The 17,069-nt window shown below is 41.5% G+C and overlaps 1 protein-coding gene across 3 annotated transcripts in view; it reads left to right on the top strand.

Moving 5' to 3' along the window:
- The window catches only part of nf1a (neurofibromin 1a), a 117,228-nt gene extending 104,854 nt beyond the window's left edge, over positions 1–12,374 (top strand). For all 3 annotated transcript variants that reach the window (XM_083914444.1, XM_083914443.1, XM_083914442.1), the window contains exons 46-56: positions 2,030–2,156; positions 2,475–2,606; positions 2,837–2,972; positions 3,407–3,567; positions 3,676–3,798; positions 3,888–4,006; positions 4,122–4,222; positions 5,221–5,363; positions 8,888–8,934; positions 9,955–10,171; positions 12,128–12,374. In XM_083914444.1, the coding sequence (XP_083770570.1) occupies positions 2,030–2,156; positions 2,475–2,606; positions 2,837–2,972; positions 3,407–3,567; positions 3,676–3,798; positions 3,888–4,006; positions 4,122–4,222; positions 5,221–5,363; positions 8,888–8,934; positions 9,955–10,171; positions 12,128–12,270 (1,449 nt within the window). In that variant the 3' untranslated portion in view covers positions 12,271–12,374. The remainder of the gene's footprint in view (positions 1–2,029; positions 2,157–2,474; positions 2,607–2,836; positions 2,973–3,406; positions 3,568–3,675; positions 3,799–3,887; positions 4,007–4,121; positions 4,223–5,220; positions 5,364–8,887; positions 8,935–9,954; positions 10,172–12,127) is intronic.
- The last annotated feature ends 4,695 nt before the right edge of the window (positions 12,375–17,069 follow it).

Below are 17,069 nucleotides of genomic sequence, written 5' to 3'. Positions count from 1 at the left end.
GCAAAAGTTTGCTTGAATTTAATCATTGCAGTGTTATTTTTCAAGCTATGTTCCCAGATTTGAGAATAGCCAAGAAGATCCCCTGAGTTAAAGAAAAAACTGGGTACATAGAAAATTCGATTAAGCCCCTTACTTTAAAGAAAGTTTAAAGTTTGTACTAATGTTTGACAAGAGTCTTAATCAAGCCAATAAAATCCCCAAAACAGATGACCACATTCAAAGTGGCAATGAGGTCTTAAGATATTATTTCACTGTAGGATTCCTGTCTAAATGCTGTTATTGGTTTATTTCTTTTAGATCTTAGGTATGGTTTAGGCAGGCAGTAGAAGGCAGGGTCCGCACTGGAGCCAGCACTTAAAGCTGGGGAAACGCGTCTCAGGTCCCCGGACCACCAGCACCGGTTCCCCTCAAGGCTGCGTTCTTTTCCCTCTGCTCTTCTCCCTGTACACAAACAGCTGCACCTCAAGTCACCAGTCTGTCAAGCTCCGGAAGTTCGCACACAACTCTACACTCATTGGACTCGTTTCTGGTGGGGATGAGTCCGCCTACAGATGGGAGATTGACCTGTTGCAGATTAAAATGCATGAGCATATCAGTGACGATGAGAAGTGAGGAAAGTGAATAAAAGGGGCTTGCCCCTCCCTCATTACAACCACTGAGGCGTCCTTGAACAAGGTCCTTAACCCCAATTGCTCCAGTGGAGCTGCTCAGTGGTCAGTAGATCAGACTGTGGTTGTAAGTGGAAACTACCAGTCATGAATGTGTGACTGTGATTGGGCGTTCCTGAAAAAGAGAGCATTACTCTGTGTACTCCACCTGAATAAACAGGTGAAACAAATTCAATTAAATTTTTAAAAATGTAAAAAAGCGCTAGAAGTCTATTCACCATTTACATGCACATTTTGAGAGGTTACTTCAAAACCTCCCAAACAAGACAGAAAAGCACGGAAGACTATATCATGCCTATATGAGATAACATAAACAATTGAAAGCAATACAGAATGCCTGTGAGCTTGCATTATATTTTTATTACCATCATCCATCCAACTTCAACCGCTTGTCCCTAACGGGGTTGTGGGGGGCTGGAGCTGATCCCAGCTGACATCGGGCATGAGGCGTGTACACCCTGGACAGGACGCCAATTAACCTAACACAACTTAATCGTCAGCGACCACCTTTCACTCTTCATTCATAGACATTTCCACCATAAATTGATTGAAATAAATAATTGAAATTATAAAATTAAATTATAAGTGTTTGAAGGACACAAAGACCCCCTGTGCTGCTCAAAAAAACACATTTATGGATCACTGACATTGAATCAAATGTAAAAGCTTGCATTTCACTGGGGGAGGTACAGGGGCCTCATTTGAAAACTGTCCATAGGATTCATGTCAAAACACTTGAGAAAACACAGAAAGTGCCTACACACAAAAGAATTCTGATTATCTGTATAACGGTGTGCATGCACGCCCTACAGTGGGTCCACTTTATTAATCATGGTGCACTTGAGCATGGTTAGTAGTGTGAGTGGGAAGGATGGACTGCCATGCAGGTGTTGATTTCTTAGGCCAATAATAAAAGGCTCCCTGACATTTCTCAACCCCTCTCCTTTTTGGCTCACACATCTCAGGTAACCTTGACAAATAGTCAGTTTTTCTTACCCAGGCAATTCTCAGTGGTGAACTGGAGGGCTAGAAACCACTGCAGGATCCAGGCATTCTGACGTTCATGAGGGCATCCATTTCAGGGCTTGGTGGTCAGCTGAAACTCCCTTTCCAGCAGATAGTAATCAGTTGATTCCCAGGAATTTTTAATAAAAGAAAACACTGAACACAAAGTCATAACATTTAAAAGTAACTTTAGAAGCACTGACTGATTTTTTGACTCATTAAGTACATGAAGAGACCTGCTACTATGTGCAAAAAGTGTATTGTAGTGGGCCTCTGACAGTGCATGTTTTAAAATGACAACATGACTCCATACAGCTTCCTCACTCCCCTTGTCTCCTCCTAATGTGCTCCTCCAGAGTCCAGAAGAAGTATTCATGGAGATCAGGCGTCCTTTAGAATGGCACTGTAAGCAGATGGATCACTTTGTGGGCCTCAACTTTAGTGCCAACTTCAACTTTGCACTGGTGGGCCACCTACTTAAAGGTAAAGCTGCCATTGACAGAGATGAGCTTTCACAGTCATTCAGTGTTCAATACTGTCTGGTCTTCGTTGAATAATTGGTCGTACTGTACATGTTCATATCAATCACATAGATAGAAGAAATGTGATGAAAAGTAAAAACACAGAGGAATCAGCTGTCTGTGTGACTTAGCAATACATTTTGTAAGTATACATGTAGCAGGTGCTGAGCACTTTAGTGTGTGGGCTATTTCTGATTGGTTTAATGCAAAAGTATGTGCAAGACATTTCAATCAGTGTCTTATCCCTGACTGTCTTTATGTATCTAACCTGTATCTCTAGGCTACAGACATCCATCAACCACCACAGTAGCGAGGACAGTGAGAATCCTGCACACACTGTTGGCACTCATCAGCAAGCATCTAAAATGTGACAAGTTTGAGGTCAACACTCAGAGCGTGGCTTATCTGGCTGGTACGTAACACAGTCTCTGGCATTTTCCATACACATCGTTGCTTATACTTTCAGCACTAACATGAGCTTTCTCTCGTGAAATATATATGATTTTCAAAATCTATATCATATACCTCATATTATGTATAGGAAAATATAAAAAAGTTGAACTCATAGGAAATGTATGTTCTCGGTCATGGTGGTTTAGTTGGTTTGGTTCTTACCTTGCTCGTCCTCGTTGTTTTCTGCAGCACTGCTCACTGTATCTGAGGAAGTGCGAAGTCGCTGCAGCCTCAAACACAGGAAGTCATTACTGATTTCCGACCTCTCCATGGACCCAGTACCCATGGACACATATTCCAGTCACATCACTGAGCCAAGCTGCAGGTGAGTCCACTGCCCACCTGACTAAACCATTTCAGTGTAATTCAGTGTGTTTTCCACCCTTTGTTGAACAGAGAGCTGCATCTAGGGGACTCAGAAAATAATGAAAACTGTTCATGGAGCTTCATTTGGACATCACTACTAATTTCTAATAACCTAGTATTTTCTGGTCAGCAAGCGCTCTGGGGTCTTTGTTTTAAACCGAAACTCCAGCTCTGGCGGATCATTTAAAGTTGACAGATATATTTGGGTGATGATGATGCCCCTAGATCCTCCAGACCTCCCTGCAGGGATTGTCACATTTTTTTAAACCCCTTCCGAAGTTGCAGGTCTGGTGTCATAGGTTGGTTTGCATTGTCAATTGTGCAGATTTTAGATTTTAAATGACTTATCAAGTCGTCTTCTGGTACCTGATACCTTTGATCCGTTCACCTCAGAACTCTGCGAGAGACTCAGCCATGGACGTCACCTCAGGTTTCAGAGCGCTACCTTTCCGCCCATCATTACCCCACAGTGGGCCAGATCAGCCCACGAACCCGCAAGTCCATGAGCCTGGACATGGGTCAGCCCTCACAGGCCAACACAAAGAAGCTGTTGGGTATGATCTTCCCTCTGCTCTGCACAGTACACGTTGATCTTCTAAATCCATATGTTATAACTCCAGTTGTACTCTATTGCAAATGTATCTGTTGCGTTTGTTTGCCAGGTACCAGGAAGAGCTTTGATCATCTCATATCAGATTCTAAAGCACCAAAGAGACCAGAGATGGAGTCGGGCATGACCACCCCTCCCAAGATGAGGCGTGTAGCAGAGAATGACTATGAGATAGGTGAGAGAGCAATCCTGCCATTTCCCCCTAAAGTGATACGGTTTGTTTAAGGAGATATTTAATGGAACTTATTCATGTTATAAATACAGAGACGCAAAGAATTGCAAACTCTCACCTTCGCAAGGTGTCTGTATCAGAATCCAACGTTCTGCTGGATGAGGAGGTGCTGACTGACCCAAAGATCCAGGCACTGCTGCTTACTGTGCTGGTGAGGAAGCCGTTTTTTGCAAAGTTGAAACTAGTGGAACGTGATGAGTAGTAATCAAATGCTGGGACTTTTCATTTCTTAGTCACTGACTCTGTTAAACACACTGATTTTGCAGGCCACCCAGGTCAAATACACCACTGATGACTTTGACCAACGGATTCTCTACGAGTACTTGGCCGAAGCAAGTGTTGTCTTCCCAAAGGTTTTTCCAGTTGTGTAAGTAGCCAACATTTTCACAGTAAAACGACCTGTACCTGTTCTGTTTGCTTTTGCAACATTAGCCACGTCTTCCCCTTGTTTTGAACAGTAACTGCAGTGGAGCGTTAATGTTTTAGGCGCAGACTATCCAGTGACAAGCAGGGCCGGCCCTAGGATTTTAGTGGCCCTAAACAAGATTTGGTTAGTGGCCCGAAAACGCTCAACCACAAAATCTTTCATTTAGCACAGAAATTGAATTGGCTATGGAACAAGCATTTACCAATGACATTTTGAATGATGTAGAGTCCCTGCTTTCAGTGGGGGAGCCGCAGGGATGAGTACGCAGGCGACAGGGCGTCACTCCGCAAGGTAAACTTTGCTCACCAGGGGGGGAAACGATCATCTGCCCAGGAGTATTGGGGGAGACCGGTCAAACACAGTAAAATCTGACATATTCAACCATGTGGGAAGTCATAAGGATACACCAAGACAACATTTGTGAGATGCGATTACACTGTTTTCCGATGACTCCTAGCTTCCAGAGCTGCCTCAGCTTCACCTGGAAGCCGTCCCTTCTCTATTGCATCCTCCAGTGTCTGCAGAAACTTGGCTTCCACCACTGGGATTTTGATTAAATGTCAAGTTACAAGTTTGTGGATAAAAGAAAACCGTGTAAATCTTGGAATGTTTGTGGAACACGGTACATCCATTTACAAATCATCATGAGACACGTTCTCTCCATAAAGTATGTATTGATAACTAATAGTCAAAGTCTAAAACACACCTCATGGCTGATTGTCCTGGGAGCCCCTCAGAATCATGTCTTTTGTGTGATTTTAAAAGTTGAGTTTTGTTTTACATGGACTTGCTCCTCTCATCAGGAGGCCGCAATTTCAAAATATAAAAATACTTGTGCTGTCGTAATGGGTAGAAATCCAATTTTGTCATGCACATGTACAGTATAGCACCATTTGTAGACTTAACAGTAGGTGTATATGTGTTTGTCTTATCCTCAGACACAACCTGCTGGACTCCAAGATCAACACTGTGCTGTCCATGTGCCAGGACATCAACCTCCTGAATCCTGTCCACGGCATCGTTCAGAGTGTGGTGTACCACGAGGAGTCGCCCCCCCAGTACCAGCCCTCTTATTTACAAAGTAATACATGCTGACATTTTCACACTCTGTACAGGACAAGCATGTTAAAAAGATTTGGTCATTTGGCATTTCTTTCCTTTATTTGACTGTGCGATGGCATACAGGAAATGGGGAATTAGAAAGGGGTACGACATGCAACAAAGATCCCAGGGGTGTAAATGAACCCGGTATGCTGCAGTAATGTGGCATGGGCCTGTGACCAGGACTCTCCGAGGCCAAGATTATTGCTTCAAGAGTTGTACATTTTGAACTCAATGTGTTGCCTAAAATAACACATAATAGCTAAAAAAAAATACATGGGGAACAGAGGAGGTGCAGAAGTCTAGTTTTCTCTCAGAACACTGGATTTTTTGCCCAACATCGCCAAAAATAAACTGCCTACCACAGGTTTAACTTTGAGTGTAATGCAACTATAATATAGAGCCAGGTAAAAAATAAAAATATTATAACTAATAAAAGGAAACTAAAAGCTGTGTGCAATACCGTTTTGTTATCTTTTATTAGTTATAATCTTTTGGACTCCCAACAGTCCACGGATTTTCACTGTTAATTTTATCCTCCATCCCCAAGCTGCTTGTATTTGAGATACCTTTTAGTTACCTTTAATTACCTTTAACTGTGTAATTAAGTGTTGGAATGCATTAGCAGCAGCTGGGGGATGGGGGGTTACATTAACAGTTTTAACGGTGAAACTCCATAGACTGTTTCAGTTTTCTTAAGAGCAAAATCCTCTGAGCGTTCTTCACCAGGTGGGAGGTATCAAGGTACCAGGGTAGATCTTTTGTTATGTGTAAATCCCAGGGATTTGATGTCACTGACACTCTACCACGTTGTGGTGAAGTTTTGGCACCACTGCTTCCTGAGTTATTCTATTTCTGGGTCATAAGCCACTACTGCAGAGTGGGGAGGTGAAGTTATAACCCATGGAGCATGTAAACGCGTGACCCAATATTACTCCGGGTGAGCTCTTGGGAGTCGGTACTATGAGCTCTTTAAGATACGACGGAGCCTGACCAATAAGAGCTTTGTAGGTAAGAAGAAGGATTTTAAATTCTATTCTAGATTTTACAGGTAGCCAGTGCAAAGAAGCTAATACAGGAGAAATATGTTCTCCTTCTGAAGGAGTTATCTAGGTCTGTTAATCGGGGTATGAAAACTCTGATTTTAACCCGAGTATGGTGTTTACATGGAGTACTGCCTTAATCCGAATATAATCTGGTTTTTCAACTGCATGTAACTCACTGACTGATCTCCTTCGTTTTTGTGTTGTCCAGGTCTAGAGGTGTACAGCATAGGCATCATTTACGCTGCGGACATGCCCCTCCACTTCTTCAAAGTACAGTGCCTTGCGAAAGTATTCGGCCCCCTTGAACCTTTCAACATTTCGCCACATTTCCGGCTTCAAACATAAAGATATAAAAGTTTAATTTTTTGTCAAGAATCAACAACAAGTAGGACACAATCGTGAAGTGGAACGAAATTTATTGGATACTTTTTTAACAAATAAAAAACTGAAAAGTGGGGCGTGCAATATTATTCGGCCCCTTTACTTTCAGTGCAGCAAACTCACTCCAGAAGTTCAGTGAGGATCTTTGAATGATCCAATGTTGTCCTAAATGACTGATGATGATAAATAGAATGCACCTGTGTGTAATCAAGTCTCCGTATAAATGCACCTGCTCTTTGATAGTCTCAGGGTTCTGTTTAAAGCGCAGAGAGAACCATGAAGACAAAGGAACACACCAGGCAGGTCCGAGATACTGTTGTGGAGAAGTTTAAAACCGGATTTGGATACAAAAAGATTTCCCAAGCTTTAAACATCTCTAGGAGCACTGTGCAAGCAATTATATTGAAATGGAAGGAGTATCAGACCACTGCAAATCTACCAAGACCCGGCCGTCCCTCCAAACTTTCATCTCAAACAAGGAGAAGACTGATTAGAGATGCAGCCAAGAGGCCCATGATCACTCTGGATGAACTGCAGATAACTACAGCTGAGGTGGGAGAGTCTGTCCATAGGACAACAATCAGTCGTGCACTGCACAAATCTGTCCTTTATGGAAGAGTGGCAAGAAGAAAGCCATTTCTCAAAGATATCCATAAAAAGTCTCGTTTAAAGTTTGCCACAAGCCACCTGGGACACACACCAAACATGTGGAAGAAGGTGCTCTGGTCAGATGAAACCAAAGTCGAACTTTTTTGCCACAATGCAAAACGATATGTTTGGCGTAAAAGCAACACAGCTCATCACCCTGAACACACCATCCCCACTGTCAAACATGGTGGTGGCAGCATCATGGTTTGGGCCTGCTTTTCTTCAGCACAGACAGGGAAGATGGCTACAATTGATGGGAAGATGGATGGAGCCAAATACAGGACCATTCTGGAAGAAAACCTGTTGGAGTCTGCAAAAGACCTGAGACTGGGACGGAGATTTATCTTCCAACAGGACAATGATCCAAAACATAAAGCCAAATCTACAATGGAATGGTTCACAAATAGACATATCCAGGTGTTAGAATGGCCAAGTCAAAGTCCAGACCTGAATCCAATCGAGAATCTGTGGAAAGAGCTGAAGACTGCTGTTCACAAACGCTCTCCATCCAACCTCACTGAGCTCGAGCTGTTTTGCAAGGAAGAATGGGCAAGAATTCCAGTCTCTCGATGTGCAAAACTGATAGACATACCCCAAGCGACTTGCAGCTGTAATTGCAGCAAAAGGTGGCGCTACAAAGTATTAGCGCAAGGGGGCCGAATAATATTGCACGCCCCACTTTTCAGTTTTTTATTTGTTAAAAAAGTTTAAAGTATCCAATAAATTTCGTTCCACTTCACGATTGTGTCCTACTTGTTGTTGATTCTTGACAAAAAATTACACTTTTATATCTTTATGTTTGAAGCCTGAAATGTGGCGAAATGTTGAAAGGTTCAAGGGGGCCGAATACTTTCGCAAGGCACTGTATAATTTGATAAAAAATGTTCTGAAACATAGTGTGTGTCAATGATGACAATTGATGATTTATTGATGAGAGGTGATGTGCATTACTTATGTTCTCATGGTCACATGACTATGGGAATTGGATAGCGCCAGTATGAAAGGACACAGATGTTAAAGTTAGCTTGTACATGGTAGAGGAAAAAAACAAAAGGATAGAAGGACGTGCTACTTCAGAAAAACTTATCAAGTAACTTCTCTGGAGAAAAACCCAGCAACCAGCACCTAAATTTGGATTACGGAGCACGTAGCCCTGGAGTGCACCTGTGGTCAGCGTGAGGGTTGTGGTTGCTCAGTATAAAATGTCGTGGTCTTTTAGTGAGGAAGACCATAGCACCGCTGTATGTATGACAGACAGCACCTGCATCTGTGCACACCGCCATCTTGGATTCTAAATAGAAAGTTTCCTAAAACTGTGACAGTTCATTGAAATGGATAACAGCTGTGTGCCTTTTGTAAGTTTACATGTTCAACCAGCCTTCCATGCCAACTCTCTCTGTCCCTTCTCTCTGTCCCTGTCATTTCACAGGCTTTGGCTTTAATGGACTTTGGAGGTTTGCCGGACCCTTTTCTAAGGTATGAATGAGTCTTTCCTCACGACACTTTTGAATTGTCTCTGAGTTGGCAATTACAGTACAACAAACACTTTAGAAGACAAAAAGAAAATAATTGAGACGGGAAACTCTCGTAGTGAGTCAAAGGGCAAAGAATAAGTGTTTTAAGGTGGGATTTCAAAACTGCCATTTAGCCCATTGCGGATTTGTAAGTAAACAATAAAAACTTACCTAAACCCTAAATCCTTAAAATGTACAGGCAGCCATTGGAGGCGAGCCAATATGGGAGAAAAGTCCTCTCACTGGAATGTAAACTTACAAATCTAAAGCCCATTGTACTAGATATGCAAACATGTGTGGCACATTTGATTGCATGATAAGTTGAAGCCATACTTTTCATCACATTGCTCAGATTGGGTGGGAATCTCTAGTCCAATTCAGAGGGCTATGATGCGTTGTTAAAGCAATTAGCAGTCCATCTTCATGCATCCAAATTTTTCGTTTCTATACATGATTTATTTTGTGTGTCAGTATGTGACTACCGATACTTTTAAAACCTAGCATATGTGTGATAAACTATAATTCGGTCAATAATGGACTCGAATGGAATCGCGCCATAATCATAAAGAAAGAATTGTGATTTTTCCAATAACTTCATTCATATATTCCCAAGCAGCATTGAAAGCTGTTGTAATAATGATACGTTAAATTGATATGTACCAACTTCAATATTCAGTTATTTTATTTCTATAAATAAATAATGAATATTCATAGTAGTAAAGAAGTAAAAACCTCTGGTACGGATAACATTTTTTGGTGAACGAATGCATGCACACAGAAAACAGTATTTTGAGCCCTGCATTTGATCACCGCCATGCAGTGTTCACCCAATCCACCTTGTTCTCACGTTTTATTAAACACCCATCAGTCTGACATTGTTCTTCCTCTCTGCCACACACACACACACACACACACACACACACACACACACACACACACACACACACACACACAAACACACACACACCTGCTAACCCCACAGCAAACACAGATACCGGACTACGCCGAGCTGATCGTCAAGTTCCTGGAGGCGTTGATTGACAGCTACCTGCCAGCAGCTGACGAGGAGCGAGGAGAGGAGCAGCTGAGGACGCCCACCTCCCCCTATCCCCCCACAAGTCAGAGCCAGCTCAGCATTACTGCCAACCTCAACCTGTCCAATTCCATGACCTCACTGGCCACCTCGCAGCACTCACCAGGTCTCTCTCTCTCTCTCTCTCTCTCTCTCTCTCTCTCTCTCTCTCTCTCTCTCTCTCTCTCTCTCTCTCTCTCTCTCTCTCTCTCTCTCTCTCTCTCTCTCTCTCTCTCTCTCTCTTTTTCTCTCTCTCTCTCTCTCTCAATTCAGTTCAGATTAGCTGCATTAGCATGACCATATTGCAAAAGTGTTGCAAAAGCGTTCAGTTCAATATTAATTATATTAAACAATTCTGATAATTTCATTGAATGTGAGTGTGAACAATGTCCAAGAATACAAATACATACATTACAAATTGTACAAATGCTGATACAATAAAATACAAATATGTAATGCAAATAAAGTAAAATAACTTAATAAGGTGATATTAACAAAAAATAACAGTACAAAAGTTGACGTTTAATTAAACACGGACAATAAATAAATCATAGGACATAAAATGGATTAAGAGAAGTTGTAAAAAATAAATAAAGGTGTAGGTTGAGGCCTGGTGTAGAACGGTAACTACTCTTATGTTGTGGCAGGTGAAGACGAACTTTCCTTTTTTTCTCCAATGACTATTTTGAGAATTTCATTTTCAGATAAGTTATAAAAATGTGGATGTTTTTTGCCCAATAGGGGGAAGAAAATGTTAGACAGTGCATAAGGGAGTGTCTTTCTGTCTCCACAGCAGCGCTCCCCCCCCCCCCCTCTCTCTCCTTCTCTCCCTCTCTCTCTCTCTCTCCCTCTCTCTCTCTCCCCCCTCTCTCTCCTTCTCTCCCTCCCCCCTCTCTCTCTCGCTCTCTCTCTCTCACTTATACTTTTGTCTTTTATTCTCTCTCTCTCTGAGCCCCAGCAGAGCGTGACTCCAAATATCTAAAGGGTAATCTGAGTTGCAGAACTGCAGTCAGTCAGGAAGTAAAGCACCTGCTTCTGCTGCAGCGACCCCTGTTGTTTGATACATTTCATATCAGATGCTATACTTAAAACTTTTTCAATTATATAATTATACAGTATATTTTGTCTTATTGCACATCAGTAAACAATCAAATTATTTCAGTGTGCATCCAATGGTTCTGGCCTCCATCCCATAAGGTTCTTATTGTTCACTGCTCCAGTAAATAGGACGCACCTTAGATAGGACTTGGCTGCGGTGTTCAAAGGATGAGGCACTAAAGGACTAGCCTCATGAGTCCATCCTGATCTCTGAGCTCCAGTGTATTTTACTCTCAGATCAGTCTGGTAATGTGCGGTGGAGAAAATTTGGAGAAGTTTGCCCAAGCGTCCAAACCAATCAGCGTTGGTTTTGAGGCGGATTTAAGTGTGACGCAACGAGAAGAGACTGTTCAGAGTAAACATGGAGGCTTCCACGGATGAGATGAGCAGCTATAGAACAAACAGCTCACTAATGCGTTTTTCTCTTGGATCCTGTTGGAATATGGACCGGGCTCCTGAAATTGTGCCTTTTATCCCTAAATTCACGTTACACAAACGGCAAATATCCTTTACCAAAATGTTAGTACGTCATACGCTTCGTTGATCTGATTGGTTGATTTGGCCTGTCTCTCACCAACATAGGTAGTGATAGACGTATGATTTATCCAATCAGCAACTAGTATTTTCACCCCTTCCCAAAAGATCTCCAACCGAGAGTTCCCAGATGGATATGCTGAGCGAATGAGAATCAATCCCTCTGGTGGAGTCAGGTTACTAAAGGACCACACTAAGTGATGTAAATAACATAATTGGATTTGTTTCCCCATTTAATTTAGTGCATTCATTTCGAACCGGGTACAGACAGTTTCTCCAGAAGTACCTAATAGATGTCCTATATCAAGTTTTAATGGACACCCTGCAGCCAATCAGAATTGAGTATTTACCCAGACCGTGGTATAGATGGTAGATAGTGGCCTCACTCTCCTTTGAGAAAATGATACACATAAACTGGATGTTTAAAACTCTCCTCCCTGTGCTCTTCCAGGTGTGGATAAGGAGAATGTCCAGCTGTCCCCCAGCTCGGCTCTATCCAGCGGGGGTCGCACTCGCCACGGCTCAGCAAGTCAGGTCCAAAAGCAGCGCAGCGCCGGCAGCTTCAAGAGACCCAGCATCAAGAAGATTGTGTGATCCCCCAGAGAAAACTCCCACCACCATCCTCCCCCTCTTCTCCACCCCTCCCCAAACCTGCCAGGCCTCATGCTGCACTACACTTTTTACTTTTTTTATTTCCTCCTCCTCCAACAAGTGATTTTCTGTTTCGCATTGGGAAGGAACATTAGCAAGGGCAAACTTGAATTTTGTGCTGCTTTTAAATGTTGATTTGAAATGCACTGTGGAGGAGCGGTTTCTGTTCAATAGCATCTGTTCTCACCTGGAGCGGATGTTTAAGCTCTTCACAGATGTTCAGCAGCCGTTTGAGTCTCCTGCGGTGACTGAAGTGAGAAACTATTGGGGGAAAAACTCTCCCTCTGAGTCCGAAGGGAATCCAGTCCACACACCAAGGTCCTTCCTTCTGGACCTGCTTGGACATCTCAGCTCACCTCCCTTAGTCCTGTATATATTTTACATAGATTATGTATAACTAGTCCTTAGTGCTAATTTAGATGTTGACATTTTCTCCATGGTGTGCCTTTGTCAGGGTTTTTCAATGTGTACAATTTGTAAAGTAAAAGTCAAACCTTGCTGGGGACAAAGAACAGGTACTAATTATGGAGGCAAGCCGTACATATCACCACGAGTTCACACGACAGGCCTCTAGTGATCGTCAAATATACAATCATCCATATACCCTGTTGCCTGAAAGTATTTATCCTGTACAGCTAGATAGTGCTACACAAATGTTTTCTTTTCACACTCTTTCCAAAAATCTTCTTTACAAACACTTTCAATGTATCAACAGGAAGATTGCAAAACACTAGGGAAAATGTAACAGTGTAAATAGCTTCAAGTCTTTCTTTTGTTTGTTTTTTTGTGCGTTTTGCTTTTATGTCATGTTATTTTTAGTATGATCTGTAATTTTAGCAGCATAGCATTTTAATTTGTTTACGCCGTGACAAGGAAAAGTGTGTAATAGGCAATAATCCTTAAATCTTAAACTCCTTTGTCAACCACACATTTTATTTGTACAGCGGAACACATCAGTATGTCAGCTTGGTGAAATCTGATGCCAACTCCTGAATTTCGTGTTAACAGATTTATCTCTAACTCCAATGAATACAAAAGATGCACTGGACAGGGAAACATTGCTGTTTGACTGAGCACAGTCATCCTTTGATGATCAAAATAGTTAACCAGACTAATGACCTCACGAAACATCTTCTGCCAACTGTCAGTACTTGATCTTTTACTACAACACTGTTTCCAAAAATGTTTGCACGCTAAAATAGACATAAAAATAAAATGCATTGATTTGCAAATGGTGAAACAGAAAACTGAATATTTATTTTATATCCTCATTTAGAATTTGATGCCAGTAACAGGATTCAGAGAAATGGTGACAGTCATATTCACCACTCTTCTCTTTAACATCGTTTTTTAAGCTTGTGTTTGTGGATGCAGCGACAAACTGTGTTCACTGTGTTCTGTGAGGGAGATCATGACCATCCAATGTTGGCTTTTTGGATTTCTTCAGATTATCTGAATCTTTTAATGATATTATGGACTGAAGACGATGAAATCCCCCAATTCTTTGCGATTGTACGTTGAGAAACATTACGCTTAAATTGGAGCTCTATTTGCCAGCACAGTCATTCAGTTTACTCCTTATCTTTACTTCAGAAAGACTCTTTTTATACCCAATCATGTTACTAACCTGTTGCCCTAATAAACTGTTAGATGTTCTCTTGCATTTGACAAATTTGGACTTGAACTTTTGGAAACAGTGTTGTGTACTTGTAGCTACAGACCCAGTTCAGGCGGTACTCAGAAATAATTTAGATCCATATTCTGCTCTATTGTTTGTCACATTTTCCTGTTCCAAAACAACAGTGTATGGTTGAAGGGTTTTCAGCATTTGTACAATGTGGGGAAATAATGACAATTTTCATTTCACAGAACTAAACATTTACAGTTAAAATCGTGCTTCGGTCTAAGTCCCCCAAACTCAAACACTCATTCCAGAGCCCCTATGTTGCACCATCACACAGGACAGAGGCTAACACACCACTGATCAAGCTGACCTAGACTGAAGCGCGTCCATCCATCACTGTAAGATGATGGATCTTTCCTTTTAAGAGCTTTAGTATTAATAATTCAGGTCTCGATACAGAGGCCTTTGTGGTTTTAACCCTACATGTATGTTCCCTCAGAGCAGATCTGGGAGCAGCAGATCTGCACCAAATGCCTGCTCCTCACTATAGGAGACATCGCTTAAAAAATATTTTCTTCTGCTCTTCAAGGATTCCGCTTCAACTAATTTGCTACAAAAAGCATGGACTCTACATTCCTGCTGACTGTTTTCCAAAGCATGCTGTAGTGTGTGTATCTAACCATCCAGGCAACTGTTGGTTTCCATTTGTTTTACAATGTTTTACAAAGTTAACTTTCAGAGCTGAAACTAGCTTCGGGAAGCCAATCAATCACAGTGAATCATAATGTCTGTGCAGTGTTTACCTCTCAAACATTGCTATTGGTCTTAGTCTTGCAAATCCAATGTATTGGTAAGTGAATCTGTATAAGTGACAATATCGCCCCTTGGACAATAAAAGCAGTCGTGAAGGTCATTGTAAATGGAAACCAGTAGCTGCCTGATGGGTAGAAAGGCACATATCAAACAGAATGGTCTCATGGTTTAGAGTAAATGGGTTTAAACATATAGACCATCTGGTCTGGGTCTGTAAAACCTACTGTGACAGGAGGTGTGCACATGGGATAGTTTGGATTGTTTGGTTAAGCAGGTGTAGATTCTAATTGGGCTTCTAGTGACGTCCAAATGAAGCTTCATGAAGCATTACTTGTATTTGTTGAGTCCACTAACTGGAGCTCTTGGTGAAAAGAAAAGGGCTTAATGAATGGTGATTCAGTGTTTTCAACCCTTTGTAGAACAGAGAGCTCCATCTAGGGGACTCAGAAAATAGTGAAAAAGGTTCATTAAACTTCATTTGGACATCACCACTACTCCATGCTCCACACAGAACCTCTGTCCACACAGTTTCAGTTAATCAACAGTGTTTCTGTCTTGGCTTAACATCTATGCACGGCGAGAGTTGAATATTGCTGTGAACCTCTGACTTTCTTCGGGCAGCGTCACCACACGTCTGCTCCGAGTCTGACATGTGTTTGTTACCTTCAGGCCTGTGTCCATAGAGGTTTTCTAGACCAAGCATCTTTTTTCGGAGTCTTCTGGCTTTTTGTGTGTACGCTCTGATGGCTTCTAGTTGAACATTTTTTTTCTCTGGTGTCATCTAACTATCACAACAAAGACAGAAAAGCCCTTTTGTGGGAGCAGATCGAGCGGGCACTGGTTGTTGTACTTTTATCACCGTACACATCGTAAACTTGTTGTTAGCTTGTTGTTAGCTTGTTGTTAGCTTTGTAGCCACCTAGCTAACTTAAATGCCTTTGTCACAGAAACAAAAGCCACGAGCAGAGCTTCAAGGTGCTAGGATGAAGCGGTGTGGACGCCCCTTTATGGATACATTTGTGGATCAGCTCACTGTTGATTTTTGACTGAGGGGATGTGTTATTTCCTTCTGTCCATGCAGCTCAGTCAGTAAACACACGAGCATTAGATAAATTCCATGAAAAGGCCCTTAGAACCATTATTTTGTAATTCAGTCTCAAAGAATGACATAAACATTAAGACTAGAGGCTGAAAGTAATGATTAAGAACTCGATTCTTCAGCTGTGGAAGCAGAGTTCAGCAGATGAATGGCTTCACCAGGAACCTCATTTTCTCGATGCCCCTCACCACTGACACCCTCACTAACAGATTGGCTCGTATGAAGGGAATCTGCACTTTCAGTAAGTTGGACTTGCAGATTGCCGTTGTTCCCATGTTTTAGTTGAACTTGTTTGTGAATGGAAATATTAAGGATTATGTATCCATAACCTCTTAAACAAGTGGTTGACTTGCACTAATTTAAAAACAGTCATGGGTTTGTAAAGTTGAAAAACCCAAAATGTGGCATGTTTTATTTGATGTTATGCAAAATCTAATGTCTGTAGAGTAGAGTCTGAGTTTTGTTTTATTGTGTTATAATTGTAAATACTTTGTGTACAATTTGAAATGGTATATTTACTACACTGTACATACATGTGATATATATCATTTGTTTTTGTAAAGCAGTTAGTTTCTGTATAATAATATACAAATTGAACTATTCCAGTGTTAGTAATAAAATGTTTTGCTCTTCACATGTTTAATATTTTTAAGGTGTTGATAGTAAGGAGATTTTGGAACGATAGGTTTCATCAGAGTAAGTATTGTTCCACAATTTAACATTCACCTACTTTATTCTTTTCCATTTTTCTTGCATAAAATAATAGTATATTATTAATGCAAGTGTCGTGGCTGGCTCAAGACCATGGCGGAAAACAGCAGCTGTCACAGAAGCGTAACTTCCTGTGTCAGCACACACTGAAGCATGATGGTGACGGCATCTGGTCAACCCCTGGCATCAGCCAATCTTTCAAGCAGAGAAAAAATAAACTTTCGGGGTACCCCGCATCAAAATTTAAAGATGAACATTCACCTGATGCAAGACCTTTTGTGATGAAATTTAAAGTCCCCTCTGTCTCTGTCATCGAACAGGTCTCTTGTCACTGGAGAGGTGTTTTCACATTCCTCTCCTGAAGGAGGAGAGTGTGCAATTTGAAACTCAAACCGATTCTGTGCAAACTTTAGTCAGTTCATTACTTATCCATAAACCATTTATTGTCTAAAATGTGAAAAGCTGTTTGAAGGAGATAAGACAGGGCATTCATCT

The sequence above is a fragment of the Echiichthys vipera genome, assembly GCF_963691815.1.
Source record: "Echiichthys vipera genome assembly, chromosome: 5".
Lineage (NCBI taxonomy): Eukaryota > Metazoa > Chordata > Actinopteri > Perciformes > Trachinidae > Echiichthys > Echiichthys vipera.
This window is presented reverse-complemented; position numbering and strand designations above follow the sequence as displayed.